The sequence below is a fragment of the Schistocerca nitens genome, chromosome 7, assembly GCF_023898315.1.
Source record: "Schistocerca nitens isolate TAMUIC-IGC-003100 chromosome 7, iqSchNite1.1, whole genome shotgun sequence".
NCBI classification, from domain to species: domain Eukaryota; kingdom Metazoa; phylum Arthropoda; class Insecta; order Orthoptera; family Acrididae; genus Schistocerca; species Schistocerca nitens.
The window spans coordinates 512,466,216-512,492,322 of record NC_064620.1 but is presented as its reverse complement, the minus strand read 5'-3'; the positions used below and the strand labels follow the sequence as shown (position 1 = coordinate 512,492,322).

Genomic DNA, 26,107 nt, shown 5'->3' with positions numbered 1-26,107 from the left:
TACAGTATGTTGGATTCTTTTTTGTTCTGGAATAATGTAACATGTAATCTTCAATTGTTGATACAAACAAATGTGCTTGTGTGATAAATGGATGTTTCGTTATGTTTCCTTTCGAAATGTTGCGTAACAATTTCACTACGTAACACGTAATTCATTTTCTCAACCAGAAGTGGATGAGTTACACCTCTGAATGGAAACCGTCGTAAAACTGAAACGGTACCTTTCCGGACATGGGTTTCTTTTCAAAATATTGTGTACTCGCTCCCATCTACAAGTCGTTGAAGTCTGTAACGGAATTTTCGAACATCCTGTGTAAAACGGTTGCGTACATTTTTCTGTGGAATTAAATACTTCGCAAATGATCAAGGTTGTTTCGAAATGTCACATCCACTCAAATTTGAATCTACAGACTTGAAATAATTATACTAGATGTGTATACCACAAAAACAGTGAATGGAAGTTTTTATACCGTCATTTTTAATATTATCAAAGAAGCTATGAATTAAAAATACAGAATTTAGTAGAGTGTAACAGATTATCTACTCTTCAGCATTAAGTTCTAGGTACTACAGCACAATATTCTGGCTTTGAAGTGATAGAGATGTACAAAGTTCCAAAGAAATCAAAGTGCTAATAAAGGGTACAGCGATGACAGAAAGCGCAGTTGAGAGGAGAATGTCTACCCGAAATATTCTACTTAAAAATCGTGCAAGCTACATTCACTGGAATAGAGAATCGAAATTTAAAGAGGATGTTCCTCAAGCATTTATCTATTGCAGGAAAAATAGAAAGTAGATACAGTACCGAGTGCGACAGATACTTAAAATGTAATTTGGCAAGGAGGGTGCATTCCAAGCATGTAGTTAGATGCACTGACCATCTAAAACCGAGTGGTTCAAAAAGGGCTCTGAGCACTATGGGACTTAACTTCTGAGGTCATCAGTCCCCTAGAACTTAGAACTACTTAAACCTAACTAACCAAAGGACATCACACACATCCATTCCCGAGGCAGGATTCGAACCTGCGACCGTAGCGGTCTCGCGGTTCCAGACTGTAGCGCCTAGAACCGCTCGGCCACCCCGGCCGGCTCCGAGTGGTTCGCTCGATGTCCGCACAGTGTGCTGCAGTCGGTCACGGTGCAAATATCAGAGTGTCGGAGACTCGAAATGTATTCGTGTGTGCATGGCCGTAAGTAGGGGTGCGGACGGGTGGGAGCAAACTGGGCAACTGCTCCAGATCCGAAGTTTTTACGGGGTGGCAATATTTGCGGAAAACTGCGCGAAAACCATTGGCATGAAACAAGTTCCTAAAATTTTAATCTCCTGCTCACAGTGAAGAAGTGATATATATCAGTAGTTCTGATCAGTTTCCATGCCAAGATCTTGAACACTCAGCATTTGTAGCTGAATATTTGGATTTCAAAAGCTACAAGCCTGTCGAAAAGAATGAAAAAGTCATACTTTCTTCCAAAACCGTGACAGATGCTAAAAGGTAGCAAGTTAGAGAACACAGCTTCACAAATATACTTGAGTACTCCCGCTTCGGCTTGCTCAAGAGTAAGATAATTTTCTGCTGTAAGACGTACAAATAATTATTCAAGGGCATCATAAAACAGGATCGTCTTAGCTACCTTGATGTCCTTGCTATTGAATCAGACTTGACAGTGAAACTGGACTGTGAAGAAATTGTAAACTTGTTTGTAAGTGACAGGGCAAGGAAAAAAACCCCTCATTATTTAAATAATCCCTGTTTTGTCCCAGATACCTTTCTAAGTGTAATGTAAGTTGTCTGTATTATTTCTGAGTAATTGTAATGAAAGCTGGATTATAGAATTTACATTTAAAGTCCTTGTACGACGCTATATTAAGTTTCTGCATTTGTAATACTCATAAAAACACTGTTTTAGGTTTGCAAACTCATAGTTAAGTATTGCACAGACGAAAAACGTACCATACTTGACAAACTATAATATTATCTGTATTTCAAGTGCGGCGGAAGGGTTTTGGGGGTTAGCAGCAGAAATTTTTCTTTTTTTTTTTTTCAGGTGCACCATGAGTCCTAAATACGAGCCTGTGTGTGTAACGATAGCTGCAAACTTGAATGCGAATCGTACTTCATTCGCATTGTATAGAAATTAACTTTTGTGTGAACGTTAGACAAGTATTTGCCTCGTCCGTTCCGGTTTCGCGAGCTTTTGTAACGCACTCGTATTGAAATCCGCGTGGCGAGTGAGGCATTGAGCTCCCCGCTTTTAAGGCGAGCTTATGTCGAGCAGACACAGAGTTTGTAGAGCTGTGAATAGCATATTGACTCCGAACTGTGGTACGGCGCTGACGGCAGGGAACAGTTTTGCTGAAGTATTAGGCTTTGTGCGTATTATGTAAGGAAAATTTGAATACACTGATTTTTTCGTGACAAATGAGTTACGTGGTTTCAGGAGGCACTTCCTCGCTACCTCACAGTATGAACTAAGAGTTTTCGGACAGCTGGAAATGTGAACAAATGGAATGCAGACGCCAGATAACTTGTGGGCTGCTATTGTAATGTTACCTACCCGAGTAACACACAGGCCCTGCTGCATGGTGGACAATACATAATGACAACGAAGCTAGAGTCAAGCGCCCCACCACACTGTGTCTGCAAAAGTAACTAACTGAACGCGAAGGGATCATCCTTGTAAAGCATTAGACATTTAGAATTAATCTTTCATTCTGCAGCGGAGTATACACTGTTACGAGAAATTCCTGGCAGCTCAAACAGTTTGCCGGATCGGAATTCGAATCTTGAAAATCGCTTATCGAGGGCAACGCTCTTACCGTCCAGGCTATTACGGAGAGACTCACGACTCGTCCTCATAGCTCTATTTCCAAACTTTACAAAATCTGTTCTGCAGTCCTTGTGGGACTAGCACTCCTGAAAAGATATACGTTGCGGGGAAACGGCTTAGCCATAGCCTAGGGGATGGTTTCCCGATTGTTTTATCGTGGCCTATCACTAAGCTATTTCTCAGCAATATCACGTCTTTCAGGAGTGTTAGAGAAGTAAGGTACGCAGGTGAAATGTGAAATTTCGAAACGAAAACAGACGTAGTGTGATGACAAAGCTTTGAGGAGGGATCCAGAGTCGTGGCCGGACGGAGCAGTCGGTATGAGCGTCGCATGCAAAGGGTAAGGTCCCGGGTTCGATTCACGCACTAGCACACAGTTTCAATATCAGGAAGTTCTATTAGACCATTACTACAACTCTTTCCAAATTAATATTTTAATATTTTGAAGAATTCGACATGGTACCACGGTACTATAGGTTTTAATTTTAATGTTGACTGTGCCTTACTCTGGTTTGTTATAGTAATTTTATGCTTCTGAAGAAGGCTACATTAATTTAGCCGAAACCTGGTAAAGATCTGAAAATTTGCACAACTGAGGGTGATTCTTCAAAATATTAGTCAATCACAATTGCTGACGGGGCTGCAATATGCTAAAAATTCCTGCCCAGGAATAATGAAGAAAATACATACTGACCGTCCTCTATAAACAATTTACTTATTCAGCGTACGTTACTGTACTGAACAATATGTACGTCAATACAGCAGATTTCATGTGACGGAATCAGCATAGAGGGAGATTCAAAACTGAGAAAGGAACCTGACAAAATGGTCAGTATCACTGGAACTTTTATGAACAGCCTTACAAGAAGCTTGCAGCTCCTTGAACTATGAAAATAAAGGATGAATAATATTAGTGGTAAATATCAGAACAACCTCCGTGTTTCCGAGAACATGTTTTCCCCTTGAGCAACAGGCATCGAGAAACGAAATGAATTAAAAAATGTAAGAGTGATATCAGAAATAAATCGAAATAAAATTTCTCAAGTTACGTCAGTTAAAACTACCGGGAAGATGAGCTGTGGTCATATATAAAACTATTTATTAATGTCCCATCCCCTGTTTGGGAAGACGTTCTCAGAGAAAAACCAACAAGAAGCGAGAAATAGGTTTGTAAATCGACCATGACTTCTTAGCCAGGAAGTCTTAGCTGAAGCAAATACTATTGTTAGTATATAGGTCGACTTGCACAATTTAGGATAGTTGCAGACAAATATTAGATGGACAGCAAAAGAATAAATAAACAGATGCGCAAAAATGTCCGGATTACTTTTTATAAATGAATTAGTTTTCACATTCAGTTTCTGATATATTTGAAACGGAAAACTTTAATTGGAAAAACATTCCCCTCTACCACATCTCCATCGAGGACCTGCACGCTATTCTGGACAGAAATATTTTGTTACCTGAAGTCTGAAAAAAAAAGCGAACTCCTTTTAGTTCGCGAATCGGTAACTGTTTGTGTGAAAGTACACCTACAGTATCCATACAACAGCACTTTTCGTTCACATACTGTCGATTAAATATTACGTGAGATATCAAGGAAGAGATTCTGGAATGAAGTATTGTCTCTGGCTGGCATTTGTTCATCGTATTCGCAAGTGCTCCATTTAGTTCGTATGCTTCCTATTCTAAGGCCGGAGATTTGGGTCAATCGAGCAGTTAAGTGCGTTCGTCTGCACCCGAAGTTACTCTAACTGAGGCAACGCATGGAAAAAAATTTATTTTCGGGAAAATGTCGTCTCTCCCTTCATATTGATAACGAACCTGTAATGCCTTCCAGGGGCTTGAGGTAGGAAGATAGCACCTCGTCGAGATGAGAGGACGTGGACCATGCACAGAAGGTGTCGAGTAAGGTGGAGGCCAAGACCACTTGTCTTCTTCCCGTCAAGATGACGGGCGAGGGGCCAAGATAAACCCGATAACAACCGTGTTCACGATATCGAACTGGGTAGAAGAGTCAGGGCGAACAAGCCGTCTAGAGGGTCGGGAGCAGAACAAGAGCCCGCACCACAGTCTAGAGGAAACAGAGATTTGTTTCTAGAGGGGACAATCAGGAATGACCAGGCGAATGGCGGATAACTGAAGAAAACTTCACAAGCCATTTTATTGGATGATCGGTTGTGATAGAGCTGCACTCTCATCAACGGATATTATGCAAAAATTTTAAACCATAAGGTCCGGTGATGACAGTATAACTCTGTCGAAGCCAGTCATCCAATAAAATCCCTTTTCAGCGATCTAGGCTTGTGAAGTTTTCTCAAGTTATCACATATTACACATCGCACCCAGATTGACTATGTCAGCAACATACACTGCTGGCTACCGTAAATGCAACACACTGAAGGAAGCATCCGAATCAAGTGAAATTTACACCATGGGTTTGCAGCGATGAGATATGCAACTGATTAGAATTTCAGCGCAGACGCACATCACGCGCGCCTGTGGCGCCACCTCATAGCGCCATTTAAGGCTTGGAGATTTCGACGAGTGTACGTTCGGCACGTGTGTTTACCTTGTGGTTGTTTCACAAGACGATCAGTTATGCCTCGTAGACAACAGCGAACATCGTTTGATCAAGTATCCGAGTTCGACAGAGGAAGGATAGTGGCTTACCGAGATTGTGGATTATCATACAGAGAAATCGCTAGTCGTGTTGGACGAAACCAAACAACTGTAATGCGGATATGTGACCGTTGGATGCAGGAGGGTACGACGGACCGACGTGGTCGATCGCATTCACCTCGGTGCACCACTGCACGTGCTGATAGGCAAATTGTGCGCATGGCAGTGACGGATCGCTCAGTGACATCCCGAACCATAGCACAGCACATTGCGTCTGTAATGCATGATCCAGTGTCTGCGCGTACCATTCGACGCCGTTTACAGCAGAGTGGTCTGTCCGCAAGACGTCCATTGCTTCGTCTACCATTGACGCAGAACCACAGACGTCTCCGTCGCCAATGGTGTGATGACAGACGGATGTGGACGGCAGAATGGAATGACGTTGTCTTTACTGACGAGGCACGCTTCTGTCTGCAGCACCACGATGGTCTGATTCGAGTGTGGAGACACCGTGGAGAGAGGATGCTGGACAGCTGCATTATGCACCGCCACACTGGTCTTGCACCGGGTATTATGGTATGGGGCGGTATTGGATATTACTCTCGCACGCCTCTAGTACGCATTGCCGGTACTTTAAATAGTCGGCGCTACATATCCGAGGTGCTGGAGCCAGTTGTCCTTCCTTACCTTCAGGGCTCGGCCACAGCCATATTTCAACAGGATAATACGCGACCACACATGGCACGCATTGTCCAAAGGTTCTTCGTCAATAACCAGATTGAAGTGCTTCCCTGGCCGGCTCGCTCTCCGGATCTTTCGCCGATAGAAAACATGTGGTCCATGGTTGCTCAACGAGTGACCCAGATTACATCCCCAACTGCCACACCAGATGATCTTTGGCAACGTGTGGAAGCTGAATGGGCTGCTGTACCCCAGGAACACATCCAACGTCTCTTTGACTCAATGCCGAGACGTGTGGCAGCGGTGATCTCCAACAATGGCGGCTACTCTGGCTACTGATTCTGGCAGGAACCACATGTCACAGACGTCTGTAAACGTAATCATTTGATACTTGGTCAACATGTTATCTACAAAATAAATTTTGTTGTGCTACCTCTTGTCTTTCTTGGTGTTGCATTTACGGTGACCAGCAGTGTATAAAGATGGAAGGGGTCAAATCGAATTCAAATGCTGAGTTATCACAAAGAGATGTTTGAAGTCCTGTTGTCGGAAAACGAGACGGAAGCAACAGAGAAGCTACAACCAGTGGTGCCAATTGTGGTTCAAGATAGAGAAATACTTGCTGTTCTGGATTCAGGGAGGGATGTGTTCGCTTTCTCAGAACTTGTTTAGAAATCTGTGGTAGAAAAGGGTCAGCTACCGACGTTAATACTACCAGGTGTCAGAATTACAGGTGTGTTCGGAAAGAGAAGTAAACCTTCGACGTTACCTTCTGGCTGGAGTTTACGATGGGAAACAGCGTGTTCAGACACAACATGATTGTTTTTCCGCAGGTACGCATACCAATTCTACTGCGGTGAGACTGGCTAAGAAGCGCACAACTGCAAATAGATGTAGAGAAGTAGCTATGCAAGGCTATATCTGATGGGAAACAGGTGAAACTGGCACTAAAAGAGAGGGAGAGAGAGTGTTGTCCGACAGTGCAATGAATTCCGAAGTACTAAACGTGTGTGCAACATACGAAAAACAGTACTCGTTAATAGAAAATGCAAGAGCAGAATTGGTAGCAGAAGAGGCAGTGATTCAAAGCAGTATCATAAATGAATCAGGCCAGGAAATGGAAGCAGATATCGTGGAACTAATGGAGATACCACTCCAGGCGCAAAGAAAATAGTAAAGCCAGTAGCTGTACCACTACTACCATGTGTTTATGCTGCATCTGGATGAAATTACACAGTTAGAATAAGAGTTTAAAGTGAAACCCAAGCTACCTTCCTTCACTAAGACATATCGTATGCCACTTCCCAGTATGTTGACAAGACTGATGCGTGATTGTATTTGTAGCAGATCTGAGAATTTGACGATTGCAGCTAGTTGCTGTCGAAGCTGGTCATGAAATGAACTATTTCATATCAAATGATCTTGGCACCTAATATTATAAATTGGTAGAATTCTATAGGAAGAATCATCCAAGGCAATACTGATTTAAGCGGTTACAAGGAAGAATATATCTCGGAAATGATGGAAGCAATGCGAATATGAGGTAGACAGGTTCAGGGAATAGTTGGTAAATGCAAGACTTTTAGCTCATCCTAATCTTACACCACCATTTGATCTTGCGACTGACCGTTTCTGTTGCGGAAACGTTGCTCTACTGTATGATGTAGAAAAACACGCAAATGGATGGGAACACAAGATAACAGCATTCGAGATTCAGATGCTCAATAAGAGCTAGAGGAATTATTCTCCACCTGATCTTGAAGTCCGGAGTTTCAAAAGTTCCAGTTTTTCTTTCTAGGTCGCACACCTACAGTTACAGAATGATCATAAGGCGCTGAATTCTTGATGAAAGCCAAACGCACTCATGGACACCTAATGTGATGGGTAATGACCTTCCAGAAGTTCGCTGTTTCAGTTCACCATCTTCAAGACACGGAGAATGTGATTGCGGATTCCCCATCAAAGCTACTGGTTGTGGAAGAAGGGGTACTGCACTTACAGTACTATGGGTATAAAGTAAGGCTACTGTACATAGATGGAGTGTTCCTTACGAAAATTTCTTGTGGAATCTCATCTGACAACTTCGTGGAGGAAGAGACAAGATTCTGTGCGGTAAAACATATTCGACCGATCCAAAGTTAGAGGCTGTAACTGCCTAAGACAATTGTATTTGATGTGGAATGAAACCCTATTTCATAGGCATAATCATGGGCAAGGGCGATGGAAGATATGCGTGCATAATGTAATTGTAAACAAACTTACCTGTTATGTTCAGATCAGATAAGCTCATTTTGGAGCAAATAAATGCTTGGTACACTTTCAGAAAAACTGTCATTTTAAAATATGGTGAGGTGAACAAGGACGTATTTGTGCTCCAGTATGGCCGGCCGTGGTCGCCGAGCGGTTCTAGGCGCTTCAGTCCGGAACCGCGCTACTGCTACGGTCGCAGGTTCCAATCCTGTCTCGGGCATGGATGTGTGTTGTGTCCTTAGGTTAGTTAGGTTTAAGTAGTTCTATGTTCTAGGGGACTGAAGACATCAGATATTAAGTCCTATAGTGCTCAGAGCCATTTGAACCGTTTGCTCCAGTATGGCATGTCAAAGAACTAAAGTCTGGACAATGTCTGCTACACCCCCAATCTACAAAATAATTTCGAAATGTATTAGATATTTAGTGGCAATGGCTTTGGACTTGTAAGAGACTTTTCCTAGGAGCAATGGGTACATGTACACACTGGTAATAGTAGAGCTGGTTTTGAAGACTGAATGTGGATACCATTTAGGGAACATTTATGGTGGCAATGACAAGATACCTGTTGACAAACATTTTGGGCAATTCTTCATGGTGAGATAATTTTTTTTTTTTTTAGTCATCCGTCTTCTAACTGGTTTGACGTGGCCCGCCGCGAAATCCTCTCCTGTGGCAACCTCTTCATCTCAGAGTAGCACTTGCTACCTACGTCATCAGTTATTTGCTGGATGTATTCCAATCTCTGTCTTCTTCTACAGTTTTTATCCTCTACAGCTCCCTCTAGTACCATGGAAGTCATTCCCTGATGTCTTAAAAGATGTCCTATCATCCTGTCCCTTCTCTTTGTGAGTCTTTTCCACATATTCCTTTTCTTTCCGATTCTGCGCAGAGCCTTCTCATGCCTTATCTTACCAGTCCATCTGATTTTCAACACTCGTCTGTAACACCACATCCCAAATGGTTCGACTCTCTCCTGTTCCGGTTTTCCCACAGTTCAAGTTTCACTACCACACAATGCTGTGCCCCAAAAATACATTCTAGAAAATTTCTTCCTCAAATTAAGGCCTATGTTTGGTACTAATAGCCTTCTCTTGGCCATGAATGCCAATCCTGATGTTAAGTTTCTCGGTGCTCTCATTTCTGCTACTTCTCATTACGTTCATCTTTCTTCGAATTCTTTCAATCCATACTCTGTACTTATTAGACTTTTCATTCCATTAAGCAGATCATGTAATTATTCTTCACGTTCACTCACGATGCCATGTCATCATCGAATCGAAACACTGATGTCCTTTCACTTTGAATTTTAATTCCACTACTGTACTTTTATTTTATTTCCATATTTGCTTCTTCGATGTACAGATTGAACAACAGGGGCGTAACACTAGATAAAGATACCTGTTCTTTTTTCGAGAAGATAACTGCCTATGTATGCTATTCTCCGTCCAGCGAGAGAAGAACTATGCCAGTTGAAGTGGCCTTGGCGCTCTTGCTTTGCTCGTCGAAGACGCGAATCATGAGATTTTGTTTACGTTACCGCGCCAACGGCCCGGTGTTGGGTTCAAATGTTTCTGAGCGCTATGGGACTTAACATCTGAGGTCATCAGTCCCCTAGAACTTAGAACTACTTAAACCTAACTAACCTAAGGACATCACACACATCCATGCCCGAGGCAGGATTCGAACCTGCGACCGTAGCGGTCGCGCGGTTCCAGACTGAAGCGCTCGGCCACTCCGGCCGGCAGCCCGGTGTTGCCTTACAAGGGGAGGCCGCCAATTGTGAAATTCAGATTCGATTCATACTGCGCATAATAAAATCTCATGGCCAGAGGTGTAATGTGGCAAAGCACCAAGATGCACTTCTCAGCCGTTGTCGAGAAAATCGACAGTTAAAAGAAACCGTTGCCGTGAAGTACTCTCTACGATTAATAATGTTCTACAGCGTCGTGGCGCAGCGGTAAGCGCTCGGGTTCGTAATCCGAAGGACGCCGGATCAAATCTCGCGCCATGCAATCTTTTTATTAGTTTTTTGTAATTAAATATATATATATATATATATATATATATATATATATATATATATATAAAGTTAGCAGGGAACTACGCTGTTATGCGGCTGCTCGTTTCGGCCCATTCAACATCTGTCTTTCAAGTGTAACGAGCGAGTAACGGAGTTTATATTTCATACCTGCCACAGCAAATTTGTGTTCGTGGGGTCTCTGTTCTAATTCGAACGTTTGACTTACGCTATACGTATTCGTTTCGGAATATCGTTTCTACGTCTTCCGTTAACTATACGTGGTTAACATTATGAAGACAATTAATAACATTTGTGAAATACAACTTTGTTTGCGGAAAACGTAATGATGTTCGAAGTCGCCAGTTTTTCCACGAGAAACGACTTTCAACAACTTATTATATGCATAATTGTTGCAACTGATTGCCGGGAATTATATATATATATATATATATATATATATATATATATATATATATACTGATTGCCGGGAAATATATATTTGAATTACAAAAAACAAATACCAAAAAAAAAGGTTGCAGGGCGCGAGATTCGATCCGGCGTCCTTCGGATTACGAACCCGAGCGCTTACTGCTGCGCCACGACGCTGTAGAACATTATTAATCGTAGAGAGCATTTAACCGTATTATATATATATATATATATATATATATATATATATATATATATATATATATATATATATAGGAATTACAAAAAGCAAATACCAAAAAAAGAAGGTTGCAGGGCGCGAGATTCGATCCGGCGTCCTTCGGATTACGAACCCGAGCGCTTACCGCTGCGCCACGACGCTGTAGAACATTATTAATCGTAGAGAGCATTTAACCGTAACGGTTTCTTTTAACTGTCGATTTTCTCGACAACGGCTGAGAACTGCATCTTGGTGCTTTGCCACATTACACCTCTGGCCATGAGCTTTTATTATGCGCAGTATGAATCGAATCTGAATTTCACAATTGGCGGCCTCCCCTTGTTAGTGCTAGGCGACCCCTACTTTCAGTCAGCGGTTCCGCGTGCTTCATCCAAATTTGCGTGTGAACGTGTGCAGTCCACTAATTCTGTGAGTTTCTTACAGTGTGTGTGGAAAATGGCTTCCTGTAGTGCAGAGAAGAGGTCTTATGGAATACGAACTACGCTGAAATCTCAAAAACGCCAATTTACATAAGATTACATGTTTACTTTGAAAGTGAAAGGGGCAATGGTGAGACTCTGACCCTAGTGAGTACAATGACTGACAGGGTGGCAGAAACATTGAAGATCTGTGCCGGCCGTTGTGGCCGAGCGGTTCTAGGCGCTTCAGTCTGGAACCGCGCGACCTCTACGTTCGCAGGTTCGAATCCTGCCTCGGGCATGGATGTGGGTGATGTCCTTAGGTTAGTTAGGTTTAAGTAGTTCTAAGTTCTATGGGCCTGGTGACTTCAGATGTTAAGTCCCATAGTGCTCAGAGTCATTTGAACCATTTGAACATCTGTACAGCGACAGTGGAGAGGGTCATAAATTACTAAGAGGATGCCAATTCAGCTGAAAGCTCTGTTATTGTGACACCTGGAAAGTCATGGACGAGATCGTGTCGTGTAACTGGAACAGACTACTTCGACGATAGTGATACCAGGCAACATATATACACATACTACAGCAGAAAGGAATACCCGACACCTACAGAGCTGATGGCGTCACTATCGGACAGTGGTCTGTTCACAGGCAAAACGACAAGTCACTTCAATGTTTAAAAAAATGGTTTCCGGTGTAAAAAATTCTCAGGAAGAAAGGCACTAATGGAACGCCGAGGCATTGTGGCATGAAGATGTCGTCTCCTGCTTGAGTTGCTAGGAGTGAATCCGTTGAATGTAATACGAGGTGCGGCTAGAAAAAAACCGGACTGACGCTGGAAAAAACATTTATTTACAATTATTTACAATTTCATGTTATCTCCTTCAATGTACTCTCCTCCTCGGTCTGTACACCGCTCCATACGAATTTTCCACTGTTCATAGCAATGCTGCAGATCATTTTCGGTAAGTCCATACATTACTTCCGTCGCTTTTTCTTTTACTGCTTCAACAGTCTCAAATCTAGTTCCTTTCAAAGCTGACTTGACTTTAGGGAAAAGAAAAAAGTCACAGGGGGCCAAATCAGGTGAGTAGGGTGGATGATCTAAGATGGGAATGTTGTGTTTTGCCAAAAACGTCTTCACTGACAACGCACTGTGAGCTGGGGCATTGTCTTGGTGAAGGATCCATGACTTTTTTCGCCACAAATCGTTCCGTTTTCTCCGTATTCGCTCACGTAGGGTAGCCAGGACGCTAATGTAGTAATGCTGTTTCACTGTTTGTCCCTCTGGTACCCAATCAATGTGCACAATCCCTTTGATGTCAAAAAAAACAATCATCATTGCCTTGAATTTCGATTTTGACATTCGTGCTTTTTTTTGTCGTGGAGAACCAGGCGTTTTCCAATGCATCGATTGGCGTTTAGTTTCGGGATCGTAAGTAAAAAACCACGATTCATCGCAAGTAATAACATTTTGTAAGAAGGTGGGATCACTTTTAATGTTTCCAGGATCTCAGAACAAATCATTCTTCGGCGTTCCTTCTGTTCAATTGTGAGACACTTTGGAATCATTTTTGAACACACTTTATTCATGTTGAAACTTCCATGAAGAATCTGCCTAACACTTTCCTTGTCAACTCCTGTTAACTGAGACACTGCTCTGATTGTTAAACGGCGATCTTGTCGAACAAGTTTACCGATTTTTTCAATGTTTGCATCAGTTTTTGCTGACAATGGTCTGCCAGTGCGAGTGTCATCACTGGTGTCTTCGCGGCCATCTTTAAATCGTTTAAACCACTCAAACACTTGTGTTCGCGATAAACAATCATCGCTGTACACTTGTTGTAACATTACAAACGTTTCACTTGCAGATTTTCCTAGTTTGAAACAAAATTTGATGTTAACACGCTGTTCTTTCTGTACACTCAACATTTTCCGACGCACAGACAAAACGTCAACTACTTAAAACAGACGCCACGGGCAGACTGAGTGCAGGAGGCAGATGAAACTCGAGCAGTAGGCGGAGCGAGAGTCACGTGACAGGCCACGCGACTTTCAGCCTTATTGCATTCGCTTTATTGTTTCACCAGTACTAGTCCGGTTTTTTTCCAGCCACACATCGTATGTATTGACGAAACATGGCTCAATGTGCGTCATGCACGATCCGTCACGTGGACAGACGACATGCGCCACGAAACTATGAGTGTACCATCTGGTAAGGGAAGGCGACTAACTAGTGTTCATGCTGGTTCAGAAAAGAGAAATCGATTACCACGAGGAAATGAATGCAGATACATTTAAAGACTAATTAGTTACTCGTTTGCTACCAAATGCTATTTCTCGTAGTGTTTTTGTAATGGAAAACGCGTCGTACCATTCTGTACAATTAAATATAGCACCAACGGCTACTGCAAGGAAAGAAAAACTGATACTTGATTGAAAAATAATAAAGGAGGCTTTGAACAGAACATGCGAGAAGCGTAACTTGTGGAATTAGTGAAGTGACACAAGCCACAGAAGATGCACTATGTAATTGATACGTTAGCAGACAACCACGGCCACATAGTTATACGTCTTCCACCGTACTAGTGCCATCACAAATCGATCGAACTTGTCTAGGGTAAAATAATAGCAGATTTCGCGTAGCGAAATACAATCTTCACGGTGTGAGGCACGGAGAGACTGGAAATGAACAACGCCAGAAAATTGGAAGAACGTCGTGAACCACGTATGGAAAGAGATTACAAGGTCGAACATAGAAGAAGGCGTAAGATAATATTCTGTACAAAATATCGTAATTTCCTTAGGAGACGATGGGGATAGGTGCAGTGAAGAAAGCTAAGCCTGTGTGGTCTGTTCTCCCGTACGAAAAATAAAATTAACGTCTTTATCCGTTATTGTACATGTAATATTTGTACATTTTCCTGTACGTTGTCAGTGTCGAAAATCTTTTGGTGTGCGTTTGTGTAAAGAGGTGAACAGTGCTAGTACATGAGAGGAAACATTTAATCGAGAGCCGGCCGGTGTGGCCGTGCGGTTCTAGGCGCTTCAGTTTGGAACCGCGTCACCGCTACGCTCGCAGGTTCGAATTCTGCCTCGGGCATGGATGTGTGTGATGTCCTTAGGTTAGTTAGGTTTAAGTAGTTCTAAGTTCTAGGGGTCTGCTGACCTCAGATGTTGGGTCCCATAGTGCTCAGAGCCATTTGAACTATTTAATCGGGAAATTCAGTAGAACGCTGCCGGTCTGTCACCACACTCCCCGCCACGCCACTCGGTGGCGCCCAGCGTTTCCACAGCGAATGCTATAGTATCATCCACGAACGATGGCGGTTCAAATGGTTCAAATGGCTCTGAGCACTATGGGACTTAACATCTGAGGTCATCAGGCCCCTAGAACTTAGAACTACTTAAACCTAACTAACCTAATTACATCACACACAACCATGCCCGAGGCAGGATTCGAACCTGCGACCGTAGACTGAAGCGCCTACAACCGCTCCGCCACCCCGGCCGGCGATGACGGTTCGCACGCGTCGATGCATAAACGCGTATTGCATTACTGACGATTCCAAACGACAGTTGCGGTAAGCGCATGCGCGTGCTTCGCTCGAAGAAAGCGTATATGCTGCAAATTTTGTCTCTCGCTTGCTTCTGCAGAATTTATCACATACAACCACTATCGGAGATGACAGCTCACAACAAATAGAATAGAGATTCACTAAATAACTCGCTACGATCACGTTTAGTGCTCGTATTAGTTACGGCATTAACAGCAGAGTGCTCACAATGTTACTTAACGCCCGTTGGCTTTCGGAGAATGCGTGACGTCTGTGCTCAGAACAAGCCTAAAAGCGACCGCCATTGTTTGTGACTCCAACAATAGCGACTGTGCTGCCAGCTGTCGTAGCCCTTGTATCACCTAACGGAGTGTACTAAGAGAAATTTCGTCTTGTTTAAGGTGTCAGAGAATTATGTCGTTGTACCCTAAAGTTGGTAGTCATCTCTAGCATCTTATTTGGTACTGGAGTAGCTCATTCGAACTTCATGTTGAGACGTACTTGTACTGATTGTGGTCTGCTTGTGGTTTCTTATTAGTGTTAAGTACACAGTAAGAGTCTACGTGCACACTTCGCTAGAGTGATACACTGATAATTCTTCGTGAAGAACGGGTTTTGCAAGATAATGAGATCACGGCATGTGCTTGCGGTATACATAACCAGTTATAGGATCAGCAAGGCGGGAACAATATCCGGCCCACCCCAGGGAGCGCGTTCCAGAAATGTTTTTCTGTAGAAAGCCGTTGCGGGACTGGCAATTAATTTCTCCCGCCCGCCACAGTCGAGGGGATGGAGGTTTTCAAAGAGAGAGAGAGAGGGCAACCATGTTACTGGAACATGGCATGAAATTGCAAGTCCTAAAATAACAAATAATTAGCACAGAAAGTTATTTACTGTAGTACGAAAATGCAAAACAAAGACAGCTATAGAGTTCTCGAGCTAAAAATAATAAAATGTTATTGTTTTGTAACAAGAGGAAGAGCCCTGGCTTATGGCGGGGAATATGGTGATTAGCTGTTTCCTCATTCCCAAATCTAGCAGTTTAGAGCAATAAGGCTACCAAAACTAATGCGACAAGTACTTCACCCTTGACTGCATCTTGACAGATGATTGCTGCGTCTCAGCTACGTAATATGTTTCATGAAACTGCGGTACCACACAAGGCTGAGTAACTACCATTACTTGTAGTTACTCATCCATGTGTGCTACCGTTCCTCCATGAAAAACATTACAAAGCCAATACTTACGTATCCTAATGGTCTTTGATAGCATGTAAATTATTGTGCTCGAGCATAACTTCGTAGCGGTTTTCCATTAGTTTAGTAAACATAACAGATACTCATAACAGTGACTTTAGTCAGCATTAACATATTGTCATTCACTGTTTACAACAGTCTGCCAACGATTCCGCTATTGTAGAACGCATCTGGTTTTGAGGCGAAGAACTCGTCGTACTATGTTGGCAGCGCATTTTCATCCGGAAAGAAGTTCCTTGAAGGTTGTTTGATTTAGTGCGGAAGAGCTCAAAATCTGTGTGCGCAAGCTCAGGTGAATAAGGTGGGTGCTGAATAACTTCAGAACCGAACCACTCTACACTGATTTTTGTCAGACTAGCAGATTGTGGGCGGGCCTTGTCGTGGAGTGGGGTAACCGAGAGCGCTAACGCGTTGCTTCCTGGACTCGGATAGGTTCGCCGGCCCTGGTTCGAATCCGCCCGGCGGACTAACGACGAGGGCCGGTGTGCCGGCCAACATGGAGGTTGTTTTTAGGCGGTTTTCCACATCCCGCTAGGTGAATACTGGGCTGATCCCCACGTTCCGCCTCAGTTGAAAACGTTCGCACTATTCCCTGGCTTACACGAGGTGCAGACAGCTGGGGTACACTGCATCCGTCCCCGGGGGTACGGGGTGCGACAGGGAGGGCATCTGGCCACCCCTTAAAATTAACATGCCACGTCATTTTAGCCATAACAGCGGACCCCCAAATTGGGATTAATGCTTGGAGAGCATTATGTCATGCAGTCTTCCTGGTCGTTGTTCTTGGACTGCATCTGCAAGACGTCTCAGTTGTGAATGTCAGCAGTTATGGTTAAACCTCGGAGAAAACCACACCGTCACTGTTCCACCAAATTTTTAGCATTATCTTTTGTGGACGAGTGCAGGTCTTAGAACGGGGATCGCCGCTTTGTTTGGGCTCAGCAATTCCTTTCTTTTCCTTATCTTAGCATAAAGACACTACGATACATGATAGAAATGGTCGGTGTTGTTCAGAAGCCAACTAATGGCGAGTAACCAGAGATGCACATACGGCCACCTGCTGATTTTTGTTATTTTGTCTTACACCGTGCGGTACCCATACGCCCGACTTTTGAACCTTCCCCACTGCATGCAAATGTCGCACGATGGTGCAGTGATCACAGCTCATCACATTTTCCAGCCCTCGAGTACCGCGACGTAGATCATTGTGGATGAAAGTGTTTAAACGATCTCCATCAAACCCCGAAGGTCTTCCTGAACGTGGAGAGTCTTTAATGGCAAAACGGTTTAATATCAAAACGATCCTCCTTAAAACGAGGAAAACATTTTCTTGACGTGTTCTGTCCAGTGGCATTATCCTGATACACGGCGCAAACGTTTCTGGCCGAATAATCTGCTGCCTCCCCTCAAACCGAAGAATGCGTCGGAAATGTTACGATTTCTCCACTTGCCACTCCATTTTCTAGCATTCACAACTACACTCACTATCTCCAAATGACAATATGACAATATGTAAACTCAAATAGCAACAGAAGTATAAATAAGAAAGTAGCAATCTGTAAATAAACCTACAGCAACCGGAATACCAACATACGAAACAAAATCAATACGAATTTATGCACGAACCTAACACTCATTCGATGTTTTTGCCACTATATATTTCGTTACAGGAGTCAATATGAACTTATTTGAATAATTTTAGCAGAGCTCAAATGGCTCTAAGCACTATGGGACTTAACATCTGAGGTCACCAGTCCCCTAGAACTTAGAAGTACTTTAACCTAACTAACCAAAGGACATCACACACATCCATACCCGAGGCAGGATTCGAACCTGCGAACGTAGCGGTCGCGCGGTTTCAGACTGAAGCGCCTAGAACCGCTTGTTAGCAGAGCACTTTCCTAGGTTTTCTGTAGTCTCGAAGTAATAAATATACATTTTGTTCATGAGTAACGAAGTTTTTATTGTATCTCACTGTAGAACCACCGTCATAATGCCATAATAGGTGCGCAACTTTACTGATCAGTCCTTGACATTAAATTCAGCTAGTGGCGACCCTCTCATTCAACAGTTAATTTATTAATATTATATTTCAGATTTACCTTGTTATTTTTGTCAGTTACAGTCTTCTAAACGCATCCATAGGGAGATCAAGATCTCACTCGGCTGCCGGCGCTTCATGTTAAAAATGGCCACGCACGGGTATATATTTGACAACCGAAATTATCTTACGATTTTCTCAATAACGCTTAAGAAGTACCCGTTACTCTTTACACATTTTGTTGTCCTAATGTAGTACTACGAGTGTACGATGTTTGCATTAAATCAGCGTTCCAAACGTCGTGGCCTCCGCTTGATAAGTTCCAGGGGACTGCTGACCTCAGACATAAGTCCCAAAGTGCTTAGAGCCATTTGAACCATTTGAAGTGCTTCTCTGCAGCGCCAGAGCCTTCAAATGGCGCGGCGCGGAACGCCGCCACTGACTACTTCAGCAGCTGTTGCTATGAGCAGCTTTGATGGTGCCGCTACTGCTACTGCTACTGCTGCGCTGACATCACATGCCTGTTGTTCATATGCGGCGACACGCTGCTTGGCTGATCAACAGCGCCTCCAAGTGGCGGCGTGTGAAGGCTGCTTTTGAAAGCAATATTCCCTCAGCGGCGTCAATAGTTCGCCACTGAAGCGCTGTGGCGCTGCACGTCAAAAGGCAGCCATTTAAGCCAATGCTTTGCGCCACTGAAAAGTGCTTTTCAATGGCTTCGCATGGAGGGCGGCGGGAGTAGATGAGAAGCGTGCTAACCAAGGGACCGGTCACCGATTTGTTTCATATTCACAGCTTGTGTAGAGCACGGCTACGACTTCAATACAAGTAAATAGGCAGGACGCAACTCGCAATATTTTACGAGAAAATCGAGTTTCAAAATTTTATGCTAATTTGTATATACAGGGTGTTACAAAAAGGTACGGCCAAACTTTCAGGAAACATTCCTCACGCACAAATAAAGAAAAGATATGTGGACATGTGTCCGGAAACGCTTAATTTCCATGTTTGAGCTCATTTTAGTTTTGTCAGTATGTACTGTACTTCTTCGATTCACCGCCATGATTTCATACGGGATACTGTACCTGTGCTGTTAGAACATTTGCCATTCCAAGTACGACACAACATGTGGTTCATGCACGATGAAGCTCCTGCACATTTCAGTCGAAGTGTTCGTACGCTTCTCAACAACAGATTCGGTGACCGATGGATTGGTAGAGACGGACCAATTCCATGGCCTCCACGCTCTCCTGACCTCAATCCTCTTGACTTTCATTTATGGGGGCATTTGAAAGCTCTTGTCTACGCAACCCCGATACCAAATGTAGAGACTCTTCGTGTTCGTATTGTGGACGGCTGTGATACAATACGCCATTCTCCAGGGCTGCATCAGCGCATCAGGGATTCTATGCGACAGAGGGTTGATGCATGTATCCTCGCTAGCGGAGGGATTCATTCCATGATAAATGTGATTTGAAGAGAAGTAACAAAATGAGTTCTAACATGGAAAGTAAGCGTTTCCGGTCACTTGTCCACATAACATATTTTCTTTCTTTGTGTGTGAGGAATGTTTCCTGAAAGTTTGGCCGTACCTTTTTGTAACACCCTGTATATTTTGCATCGTCGTTAGTACTCAAGAAGCTCGCAAATGAGCTTGTTAAGGGTTTAGTTTCAGGAGTGCGAGTTGCATAGCCAATCATCCCTGCATGCAGTTTTTTGTTTTTCTCTTCCCACCTACTTATTACCACTGCGCACAATTTCATTATTCAATGACTCATTTATTGTTTCCATAATCTTTATCCCGAAAAAAAAAGAGAAAAAAATTTTCACAGTGAGCCTGAAAAAAAAGGATACATAATAACTTTCAATCAAATCAGTATAGCCATTTTATCTATATTGTTTCATCAACATGTGTATCCGCCCCGATAGCTGAGTGGTCAGCGTGACGGATTGCCGTCCTCCGGGCCCGGGTTCGATTCCTGGCTGGGTCGGGGAATTTTCTCCGCTCAGGGACTGGGTGTTGTGTTGTCTTCATCATCATTTCAGCCCCATCCGGCGCGCATGTCGCCCAATGTGGCGTCGAATGTAATAAGACCTACACCAAGGTGGCCGTATCTGCCCCGCAAGGGGCCTCCCGGCCAATGACGGCAAACGCTCATTTCAAAATGGTCCAAATGGCTCTGAGCACTATGGGACTTAACATCTGAGGTCATCAGTCCCATAGAACTTGGAACTACTTAAACCTAACTAACCTAAGGACACACACATCCATGCCCGAGGCATGGTCGCGCGGTTCCGGACTGAAGCGCCTAGAACCGCTCGGCCACATCGGCCGGCACGCTCATTTCCATTTGCATAAATGTGTAACATATGGAGCACTGTACGAATGAGGACGATATTGATCACAGAAACATGTAAATGAATAATTATTGCGACATACATCACTTGTAATGAACGTCGAATCTCTGCATGTGCATGGATTTTTCAACGTGTCTGTTGTAAAACACTCTTGGGTTACTCTCTTACGTAGTTCTCCGTCATCACACAATTTTGCTGCGGACCACGAATATCTGTTGTCAGAATTACGAGGAGTACCGAAGCGAGATTCGATCAACGGAACTCGCGCTTACGAAACTAAGTGCTTACACAAAAAATAAATAAATAAATAAATAAAATTAAAAAAAATAGTTCAAATGGCTCGAACCACAATGGGACTTAACATCTGACGTCATCAGTCCCTTAGACTTAGAACTACTTAAACCTAACTCATCTAAGGACATCACACACATCCATGCCCGAGGCAGGATTCGAACATGCGACCATAGCAGAAGCGCGGTTCCGGTCTGAAGCGCCTAGAACCGCTCGACCACAATGGCCGGCGAAGTGCTTACTCCCTTTGCTGCAAAATCCTTAGTTGCCAGCGACCGTACGAAGTACGTAAGCAAGCGTAAATGATCAAACCCGATATTCTCGAAAACAATTGGGGTTGCTTCTTGCTATATACATATATTCAAGTCGCGCCCTACACAGGCTGTCACTATGAAGCAGATCGGTGAGCGGAAGTTCGTACGATCCCGTTGTTAGATTTCACAAGTTGCTGAATGAATGAAGAAGACGACATTGATGGGATGGTGGGCGGGGGGGGGGGGGGGGGCGTCAGGAGGAGGGCTTAACAAAGCTAAAGTAGAGGAATGGTCTCATCCGCCATCGAGACACGCTAAGAGGGAGCGGCGTTTCGTATCGTTGAATGCAACAACATGAAGTCCGTACCGGGTGGCTGTTCTCTACGCTATCTGTAGAAGTACGTGGCATGTATTAGGATGAACAAAGGAGACAGCGCCGCTGTACTACTGCAGTTTCGCACTCACCTTGGCGCCGATTTGGTTTCCACATTGGCCCGCCTGGATGTGTACTATCTCCCTCATTTTCGTGTGTCAGAGGTTCCGTCTCAAGAACAAGTGGAAGCAGTATACAACGTCTTTCGTCTTGTGGGAAGACACCGGACTGCAGGACGCGATTGAGGCTTAAGGACGCTCTCGACTGGGTTTATACCCAAGCCGCCACGGCGCGGACCCAGTGCTCATGCGCGCCGAATGGGCGTGCTGCCATTGGTCGGTGTCCCGCGGAGTGAGCTGTTCTCACCTGCGTAAGGGGAACGGCAGAGACTACCCTTCTGTCATCATTCGAATTAGCGAGTCGGAAGCATGCAAAGACCGGCGCGAGGGAGTAGCCGAATGCCGGCCTGGGGGCACGCCAAATTAAACTTCCAGCAACTGGAACTTCCTTGAGAAACAAAAGAAGAGCTCCCGCAATCACCGCCATTAACGAAGCTCGCCGAAGGGGAAGGAACCGAGGAAGTGGCTATGTGCATGCGGAAGAACTGCCCGAGGAGTGCAATTATCAATGATTTCCCCAGCAGGAACTGCTAATGCATTTGCACAGATATAAGATCTCCGAGAAGGCTCAGAAAGCGCTTCTACAGAATGAAAATCTGATGTGCCACATCCATCGCTAGTACTTGAGTTTGGAAAGAGCTACAGGCATTGTCAACAACATCTCCAAAGCTGGACAACCGCTTTTAAAGTGGAGACTGCAGGCAGAGATCTGTACAAGTTACCACTAAGTAATTCAAAAGATTTCCGACGAGTGAGAAATGAAACGAGCAATAAAGGAAGAAATCAGTTGGAAATGGTACCCTCACTGTCTCATATGTAAACTAAAATCCATAATATCTACAAAGCAATATTCAGTAGTGTGATCACTTGTCTACATGTGCTAAATTGAGATCGTTTCAAAGAGCTTTTACTGTCAGCTTGGAGGACTTGTGTATTTCTATTGCCTATTGTCTATTGTCTATTTATGAAAGATGTTTATATTTTATTAACAGGATTAAGTAGGAGTATTTAATATTTGTCATTTTGGAAATAATTGTGGTAGCAGGGAATGTCTGCACCGAAGTAATGTTGGCGGGAGAGATCGTACATTGATATAATTTGAAAAACGGCGGGGGAGACCGCGTATGGATACATTTTAAGAAAAGAGCGGGAAAGACCACCCATTGATACATTTTGTAATGGTATCATGGATTGTCTGCACCAGGAAGCATTGTTGGTGGCAGAGACCGCACTTTAGCGTTCGTAGGAAGTCAGTAGTAAGCGAGATGTGAAGCGAGTCGGTAGCAGGTCTGAAGCGAGAGGTTGAGAGGAGCGGTGTGCCTGCCAGCCACCAGCTATGATTTACAAGAGATTATAAACGGATGTACAGAGACATCAGCTATTATCATAAGAGGAACTAATGTTATTGATTTTTTTTTTTTTTGAGAAACTCAAGATACTGAAGGTATGTTTGCTCAATGCTGGTTGTCAGATTATTGTAAAAAGTAAGTCCCATTTGAACGTTTGTAAAATCATTTCACTACCAACAGTAAATATTTGAAGAATCGTTTTCAGAATATAATTAATTTTTGCCAGCAATATTGTATTAATGATTATAATCCATCCCAAAAACCATCAACGTAAAACAATGCAAAATTTTATTGTTATCAAGAAAAAGTGTAACTATGAATTACGTAACTTCAGTCAAAGTAATTAAAGAATAACGTCAGCTTTGGTAATAAATACAGCCACTTGTTATGACAGCCGACCATCAGCTAATGGAAATGGAAATGAAGTCCCATGCTTCTTTACAGAGCGTAGGGGAACGATGCGGGAGACCCGCACCGCCTTACTAGGCAAGGTCCTAATGGAGGTGGTTTGCCGTTGCCTTCCTCCGACCGTAATGGGGATGAGTGATGATGATGAATACGACACAACAACACCCAGTCATCTCGAGGCAGGAAAAATCCCTGACCCCGCCGGGAATCGAACCCGGGACCCTGTGCTCGGGAAGCGAGAACGCTACCGCGAGACCACGAGGGGCGGACCCATCAGCTAATAGAGTATAGTAAAACAGAGTAAGTCTATTCATGTCGCAGTCTGGACTCGCATTCGGGAGGACGACGGTTCAATCCCGTCCCCAGCCATCCTGATTTAGGTTTTCCGTGATTTCCCTAAATCGTTTCAGGCAAATGTCGGGATGGTTCCTTTGAAAGGGCACGGCTGATTTCCTTCCCAATCCTTCCCTAAACCGAGCTTGCGCTCCGTCTCTAATGACCTCGTTGTCGATGGGACGTTAAACACTAACCACCACCACCACACATGTCGCAGTTCGATGTAGCAGTCAGATGGCGATCCAGTAACAGTAAAAAAGATAAGGAACAGTTTTGGTTTATTGCAGGTAACGACTGAGGGCCACGACGACGACACATTCTACGTTTCGTCGAAATAATCAGCAAATCACTTTTAATAAGCAGAATTTAAATTTGTATGCGAAGATTGCACTTATTGAGAAAGAGAATTAATTTCAAAGGGAAGATTTCGTTGGTTATCATTAAGGAAGCAATAGAAACCCTTAGGGAAGGTTTCATAGGTTATTGTAGAAGGGAAGGTTGCATAACAAGAGAGATGTAGAGGAGACGGGAAGGTTTCAAGGTGATGGTTCCCAAGTTTGGTAATGGCTTCATCACAATATTAACGATGAAGAGGATGAACGGTTTATTAGAGACAGCAGGTTTCTGCGCCTGGTTTCAACGCTTCTCATACCATGCGTCCGTGGAAGTCTCTCCGCAGCGGTGAGCCACGCGCGTCTTGCCCAGCAGAGCGCAAAGGATGGCAGCACATTCGAGTAAGTCTCACCTGCACGTGTTCTGTGAACAAGCAGCGGTAGGCTGGGGGTAGTAGTGTTGTGTGTGCATTGCAGCTATTATTTATGTTATTTTCTAGTTCTTGTGGGTGTCCACTAGAGCTCTGCATTTCGATGAAAACAACCGCTCGAGCACTTCCCGTTTCGTGCCGCTGCTCGACGGCTGGGAAAGGCCGACGCTGCGTTACGGCTGTGGCCGTCTAATGCACCATGTGGCCGGTTGTCCCCCACCTCTCGGTTATAGGTTGGACTGTCGAGCACTGCCGGGCGCTCGAGCGTACTCACAATCTCGGCCGGTGACAGTACGACCGCCGCGCGCTCTACCGTGCCGAATGGCATTGGAAACCGTGTGTACACGCAGTTGACGACCTGGCTTTGAGAAGCGCAGACAGCGTTATGGATAAATCAAGTATAGGTCGTAAACGTTCCATTCATGAAACGAAGAGAAGTATTATGGAGATAATTAGGAGCGGCTAATTAGTCCTGAAGAAGAAAGACATGTCGGAAGAGGAGGCGAAAAGTGAAGCTTGGAAATCGTTTGCACTTGTAGTGGATCCTGTCACGCAGGCTTCTGCTGGTTTCGTGCAATGTACCACATGCGATACCATACTTTCGTACCAGTCAAGCACAACAGGTATGATTCGGCCCTGCAAAAGTAAATGCGGAACGGAAGTCCACCGGCCACTTTCAATACCAAGTAGCATAAAGAAAGTGGTTGTTGATAGGTTGGTCGGTATGAGTGGAATAGATTTGCTACCGTTAAATACTTGTAGTAAGATTGGCTTCAAGATTTATTCGCAGGAGCTCATCAATGTTGGCGCCACTTACGGCAAAGTCAGTATAGAAGATGTTCTTCCGCACCCTACAACTGTATCGCGGCATATTAAAGAAAAGGCAGACAAGATACGGGTGACAATGGTGCCCAAGCTAATATGTGCCTTAAAGAACAAAATGTGCGCTTTAGACGCTGATCTGTGGTCTGATAACTACAAGAAGAGAAATTTCTTGTCTGTGACGTCGGTTTATGTGAATGATAAGTGGCAGCTGGAAATGTTTGTTTTGATAACAACCGAGTTTCCGGACGTACCTAAGACAGCAGAGAACATACGGCACGAAATCGAAGAGCGGGTGCTTGAGTTAGGAATTAACAAGAATGATCTTGCGAAATGTTACTTTGTCACCGACCAAGGAGCTAATATGAAGAAGGCACTTGAATCTTACGACCGTTTGCCTTGCTTTGATCACTGCTCGATGACTGCGCTTCGTCACACATTTCAAGAGACGTTTTTAGAAGACGAAGCCCCTGAAATCCTGTCGTGTCTACTATCAGCAAGAGCTATAGTAGGCTGTTTGAAGAGATCGGGTCACTCGGGGCGTCTGCGGCACTCTGTGAAGCAAGAAGCTGGAACTCGGTGGAACAGTATACTGTTAATGCTCAATTCCATCATAAGTCAAATCGACGATATTCGAGATCTACTAGAATCCCGGGGGCAATCGACACTCTTAGAAACCTTCCAAGAAGGGTGCGTACGAGACGTTGTCGC

The 26,107-nt window shown here is 43.9% G+C and overlaps 1 protein-coding gene across 1 annotated transcript in view; it reads right to left on the bottom strand.

Moving 5' to 3' along the window:
• LOC126195807 (tubulin beta-1 chain-like) overlaps positions 1 to 21,748 on the bottom strand; it is a 60,027-nt gene extending 38,279 nt beyond the window's left edge. Inside the window, exon 1 of the mRNA XM_049934443.1 lies at positions 21,692 to 21,748. Coding sequence (XP_049790400.1) covers positions 21,692 to 21,748 — 57 coding nt within the window. The remainder of the gene's footprint in view (positions 1 to 21,691) is intronic.
• Positions 21,749 to 26,107: the final 4,359 nt, after the last annotated feature.